Genomic DNA, 6,279 nt, shown 5'->3' with positions numbered 1-6,279 from the left:
CCCAAGGTGGGTGGATCACCTGAGGTCAGGAGTTTGAGACCAGCCTGACCAACATGGTGAAATCCTGTCTCTACTAAAAATACAAAATCAGCCAGGTGTGGTGGCAGGTGCCTGTAATCCCAGCTGCTCGGGAGGCTGAGGCAGGAGAATCACTTGAACCCGGGAGACGGAGTTTACAGTGACCCAAGATCACACCATTGCACTCCAGCCTGGGTGACAAGTGTGAAACTCTGTCTCAAAAAGAAAAGTGCCATTTCAAGGGGCCCTAAGTCAGGTAAACTTGTCTCAACTGAGGGCCAGAGCCAACACCATCCATAGGTCAGCTTCCCAGGCCCACATCGCTAAAGCTCAGAGTCAGCAAATGGAATGTATTCCAGGTATGCTCTGGCTCCAGGAACTTGGGGGAGAGATTGTCTTCCAAGCAAATAAAAAAATTCAGCTTCCCCACCCCTTCTGCTAGTCTCCACCAGAGCCTAGCACCAAACTGGAGGAGGAGCCTCTAACGTGCCAGACAGAAACACAAACATACCCAACTCAACCTCCCCATGGAGTTCTGGGCCAAAGAAACTTGGCAAGGCCCCTTTCAGGGACTGTAAAGTGCTAGCAAGCCAGGAAACGAGGGTGAGATGAGAAGGGAGGGGAAGGGATGGGAGAGGCAGAGCTACAGGTGACAAAGGGCTTGGTAGGGAAGGTCTCCTATCTGAAGAAGGGCATTCTTAGAATTCCCAGCAATTCTCAAGAGAAAGAAACAGGGAGAGAAGAGCCCTTTATTAGGAATGATTCTTCATCTTTTTGGCCCTGGGACTCCATGAGAAAATGATGAAAACAATGCACCCTCCCCGAGGAGACAGCACACACAAACTTTTACCACCCCATCTTAAAAGGCTTGTGAAGGCAGACAAGTAAAGTAGTTCTCCAAACCACTCATCCAGTAGAAAATGCACTGGACTAGAGTCAGGATCTGGTTTGGAATCCTGTCTCTGCTCTTCACCTGGTATATGCAACCTCAGGCAAATCACAACTTTTCTGGTATGGTGGTTCACACCTGTAATCCCAGCATTTTGGGAGGCCAAGGTGGGTGGATCACTTGAACTCGGGAGTTTGAGACCAGCCTGAGCAACATGGCAAAACCCCATCTCTACAAAAAATAGAAAAAAAACTAGCTGAGTATGGTGGTACACACCTGTAGTCCCAGCTACTTGGGAGGCTGAGGCAGGCGGATCACCTGAGCCCAGGAGTTTGAAGCCGCAGTGAGCTGTAATCCTACCACTGCACTCCAGCTTGGGTGACAGAGTGACACTCTGTCTCAAAAACAACATCGACAACAAAAAACCCACAACTTTTCTGTGCCTCAGTTTCCTCATCTGTAAAATGGGTATAATGATAATGCCCCACAAGGTTATTATCTGTAAGAATGATATTTATGCAGCCATATGCATAAATAAATAATTATATGGGCATATACAATGATAAAAAATTACCAAGTTACACACTTAAGATCTTTGTACTTTATTTAGGCCAGGCGCAGTGGCTCGCATCTGTAATCCCAACACTTTGGGAGGCCGAGGCAGGCAGATCGCCTGAGGTCAGGAGTTCAACAACAGCCCGGCCAACAAGGTGAAACCCCATGTCTACTAAAAATACAAAAACTAGCCTGGCATGGTGGCGTACACCTGGAATCCCTGCTACTGGGGAGGCCAAGGCAGGAGAATTGCTTAAACCTGAGAGGCAGAGGCTGCAGTGAGCCAAGATCCACCAGCCTGGGTGACACAGCAAGACTCTATCTCAAACACACACACACACAAAAAAGATTTTTGTACTTTATTGAACTTGGGTTCTAATTTAATAAAAAGGAGAGAAAAGACAAGATATTAAACATGAAAACATTTAGCATTGTGACTATCACAAAGCTGACAACAAATATCATCCTTCACACATGCTACTTCGTCCAACAGGCACTTTTGGCTGCACCTGGTTCATAGAAAGATGTCACTTCTTCAGAGACGCCTTCCCTGACCATGACTCCCACAAACAAGGTCAGTTCTCACAAATCAGCCTCCCACAAACCAGATCAGATCCACGTTATACGCTCTATAGTTGTCCTTCAGCAGGTTTATTCCAGTTTATATTTATACATTTATTGGAGTAATTATTTCTTGTCTGTCTCCTCCCCTACTAGATAATAAGCTCCTGGAGGGCAAAGACCATGGCTATCAGCTAACCACTGTGTCCCCAGGTGTTTGGGCATGTGGTAGATGTCAACAAATATTTGTTAAAGGCTGTATCCTGAACTAAAGCCCACTTGCACAGCAGTGGGGAGATTTGCCCAAGACAAATCTACTTGCCTCAGTAACAGGACCTCTTAGCAACAGGACCTCCTCCTGGTCCAGCCTTGCTGCCCTACGTAGTCATGATCTTAGAACCAGATGTGCCTAGATTGCCGGCTCTCAGGAAGCCACATGATTTATTCATGATGCTGTCTACCCTGTCAGTACATCTACTGATCTTCCAGATCCAGGTCAAGGAGTTCCCAGCCTAGGCCCAGCGAAGGGCACAGCCCCTTGGACAACAGCACTAAATTGTTCAGAGGCAGTGCTGAGCACTCCCCCAGGTCCCAGATTAGGTTAACTACCTAACCTCGATCACCTTCAGTCCAAGGACATGTGGATCAGGGGCCAGGAAGGTTGAAGGGATCTTTGGGGTGGGTCAGAAAGCAGGGCTCTAAATGATTCAACATGGAAAATCCGAAACCTACCCGCCTTCTGTTACAGAGGACAGTGGGGCGGGACCAAGGCAGCAGGGCAGCTCTGAGGCCTTGCGTAAGCCCCAGAGGCAGGCAGGTAAACAGTGATCAAGGGCCAGGCAACATGGAGTCCAGGGCCTGTGCCCTCACCAATGCCTGACCCTGCTTTTCTCTCCCGTGTCACATGCCCAGGGCTCTCCTCACCAACTGTACTCCAGGAAGAGACCAGACCACAATTTAATTCAGCTGCATCTGTCTGCCTCTGCCTTTCCTGCCTGCAAGCAGTGGGAGAACACTCTACACCTGTACCAGACAGCCACTTCTCCCTGAGTTACTCATTAGCCTGCCCTGCCCCAATTCCATCACCTCTGGCCCAGCCATATGCATCTGGTTTCCAACTAGGAGTGACAGGGTCTCTGGACTTCTGGCAGGAAGTGGGGGTGGGGTGGTTTCGGGTGTGCGGAGGAAGGACTGATTCACACAGGGCCAGACAATATGTTAGATGCTAAATAATCGGCAGATTTAGAAAATGGGAGAACTTGAGGTATAGAGATTAGAACCCCCTCAGAGGTAACAAGGAAAGCAAATGGTCGAAATAGAAAAGGACAGCTCAGTGACCTTGATGATTCGGCACCCTTTTTCTCATAGTTAAGAGATAAGAAGGTTCCCCGTGGATCCAAAAAGAATCCCCCAAGTGGACTCCTGCCTAGGTCCACTGAAAAAGCAGAAACCTGAGAGCCAGGCTAGAGCTGCTTGGCCAGTAGGGAAAAAAACACAATGAGGAACTGGGCCCCTGCAAACTGGCTGGACTGGTTTGAGAGGCAAGGGGAAGGAGGGGGCCAGGGAGAATACACTGGCAGCTTGTAAAGCAGACCAGAGAAATTCCACACCACGGAGGAGGAAGAGGGGCAAGACCACAGGCAGGGGCTCTCTGGCCTTCATGGCAAAGCCAAAGCTCTAAAGGAGAGGACAGAGGGCAGGGAAGGAACAGGCAGGAGGAGCAGATGAACAAGAACCTGGTGACAGGCCAGTATGTGACAGGGAGACTTTGTCTCCCTCCACCCCTCCCTTTCAGGTTCCCAAAGTTGCATTCCTGATCCCACACTTGCCTTGGCCACCTCCCTGGCCCTCAGTTCGCCCCTCCCTAGCACAGAGAGAAAAGCCCTACACTCTCCTCACCTCCCACAAGGGGAATGGCATGCAGGCCAGCCTGGGAAACACAGGAAGGGTTCTAGGAAGCCAGAATCCTCTTAAAGTCCGGCAAATCTCTGGATTAGCAGTCCCCCAGAGCCAGCCCCCAGACTCCCAAACATCCAGGATGAAAGAAGAGACGCATAGGCATGTGTAGGCAGCCCATCTACAAACATAGCGGTTGCTAATTATTTCCCAATTACAACAACCTTCCTCAGGCAGGGCTTCAAAGGGGCCAAGTTAAGGTTGACTCTAGTTCCCTTACCTGCCTAAGGCAAAGAAATTTGCCTCCAGTCTTGTCTGGGCCTCAAGGTGCACCTTTCGTCTGTCCTGGGGATTTGGAGTTGTAATTTCCCTAGTCTCCTGGTCTCCTGATGAGTCCTGCCTATTTCCTGCACCAATAGTGCCTGCTGCCATTCTGACAGCCACCAAGGTTTAGGAGTCAGGGATGCCTGGGGGGCGTTCAGGGAGTAATGGGGATTCCTCCAGCCATCAGGGAAATTGGTTGGGCTCCCAAACCTCATCCAATGGTCCCCATCTAGAACCACAGAAAAAATACATGGGTACTTGGAGAAAGGGTTTGACATCCGCCCCCAGAAAGGGGCCTCCTGAGAAATAAGTATTAATATTTATCAATATTTTGCAGGCCCAGGCAGGGCTCTATGCTTCCTCATATCCCTCTCTTCGGGAGTACTCTCTCTCTCTCTCATGAGGAAGAAGGAACGATTCTCCCTGGCACGAAAGCAAAGGACAGAAAGTGAAAGCCTAATGGTTGTACACCTGGAGAAGAGATGAGGGTGCCCTCTCAGCTGCCCCTCAGTGTCTCTGATTCGCAACTGCCTTAGGCCGGAGGTGAAGGGCTGGGGAAAAGATCCCACACCTCAGAGTCATCTCAAAGCCATCAGGGAGGTGACAGCGGCCAGCTGAGACCGGAGGACGCGGGAAAGAACCTCAGGCAAGCAGCACCTGCAGATGCCCTCCCCGGGCGAGTCTGCACCTCAGGCAGCAGCAGTTCCCGACTCAGCTGGGACTAACTCCTTCCCCCTGCCACCGCCGTCTCCAAGAGAAATTCTGCCCCTAGGGCTGGCGTCTGACCTCCAGAGAGATCTGACGCTGAAACGCTTTCATGCCCTGGGAACAGCATTCGCCCCAGGTGCCCCTCGCCTGGCACCTTCCCAGCCACCTGCATCTGGCACCTCAGAGTAGGGGTCGGCTCTTAATCAGTACCCCACCCCGCCCCAACCTCCCCTCCTCCCGTCTCCCACTCGGCACCTGTGCCCTGGAGAGGGGCATCTCACTCCGCCTCGATGCCCGCCCCTCAAAGGTACCCCTGAGGGCTCGCTTTCCTCTCGGGTGCCCTGGCCCCCACTCCGGGTCCACTTACCCTGACCCGGCTCAGCGCTCCCAGGCGTGCGTGCGTTCGGGCTCGGGCTCGGGCACGGGCTCCGGCTAGGTCAGAGCAGCACGCGCAGCTTCGGCCCTCCCCCTCGTCTTCGGCGCTCCCTCCTTTCTCCACCTCCCACCAACCTGTTACTCCGCTGCAGAGCTCCACCCCCGCGGGCCGTCAGTGCCCGCCCCGCCTTTCCCAGCTCCGGTTGGTCCGCTTCCCGTAGGGGGCGGGGCCTCCGCCGCAGGGACCGGGACCAGGGGTCTCCAGCCGCGAGGGGCGGGCCGGGTCACGTGGACCGGCGGGCTGCGGAGCGCCGGGGCGGGGCGGCGAGGGGCGCGGAGGCCATTTTGGGGGCGTCGCGGATGGCTGTGAGTGACCGCCGGCCAAGACCCCGGGAGCCGTCGGCCAGAGCATCTTCTGGGCTCTGCTAGAAAACAGCCTCCTGCCTTCGGTTTACTCCAAGGGAATCGCCGGCCAGGGCCCTTTCTGTTCTTCACCTACCGCTGCAGGAACCAGAGTGCTCTTTCGTCGCTTTCTGCATAAGATACCTCCATTGTCCCCCGACTTCAGAGCCTCCTGCACCTCAGTTCGTCTCCCTTTTCCCTGACCCGAACCAGGACCCTGATCTTGGATTCTCTTTTATCTCGTGGCCTCCGCAATCATTTTCCAGCCTGACATCTTTTTCTATGTAGTATTTATCACCTTCTAGTTAATAACATAATTTTCAAAATCATTTTCATCATTTTGCCTCCCGTCCTACGATAAGCCTCACCAGAGCAAGGATCTCTTGTTCTGTGCCCTGCTGCACCCCAAACGCCTACAACAGGGACTGGTACATACTGCGTGCTTAATAAATACTTGTTGACTGAATGAATGGAAACCGGGGACGCAAATTTACCAGAATAGGAATGACCTTCGTTCTAAACTGAAAGGGACTCAACCCCAAATTGTAAAT

At 52.4% G+C, this 6,279-nt stretch overlaps 1 protein-coding gene across 2 annotated transcripts in view; it reads right to left on the bottom strand.

The window, feature by feature from the left end:
* The window catches only part of CGN (cingulin), a 28,849-nt gene extending 22,970 nt beyond the window's left edge, over nucleotides 1-5,879 (bottom strand). Inside the window, exon 1 of one of the 2 annotated variants that reach the window (XM_011937884.1) lies at nucleotides 5,826-5,879. In XM_011937884.1, the coding sequence (XP_011793274.1) occupies nucleotides 5,826-5,865 (40 nt within the window). In that variant the 5' untranslated portion in view covers nucleotides 5,866-5,879. Of the gene's footprint in view, nucleotides 1-5,318; nucleotides 5,475-5,825 lie in introns of those variants that run through there. The other variant, XM_011937885.1, reaches the window with a different exon arrangement.
* Between the last annotated feature and the right edge of the window lie 400 nt (nucleotides 5,880-6,279).

This window comes from Colobus angolensis, unplaced genomic scaffold (genome assembly GCF_000951035.1).
Source record: "Colobus angolensis palliatus isolate OR3802 unplaced genomic scaffold, Cang.pa_1.0 Scaffold169, whole genome shotgun sequence".
Taxonomy (NCBI): Eukaryota; Metazoa; Chordata; class Mammalia; order Primates; family Cercopithecidae; genus Colobus; species Colobus angolensis.
The sequence above is the reverse complement of the archived record's forward strand: the minus strand, read 5'-3'. Positions and strand labels throughout refer to the sequence as shown.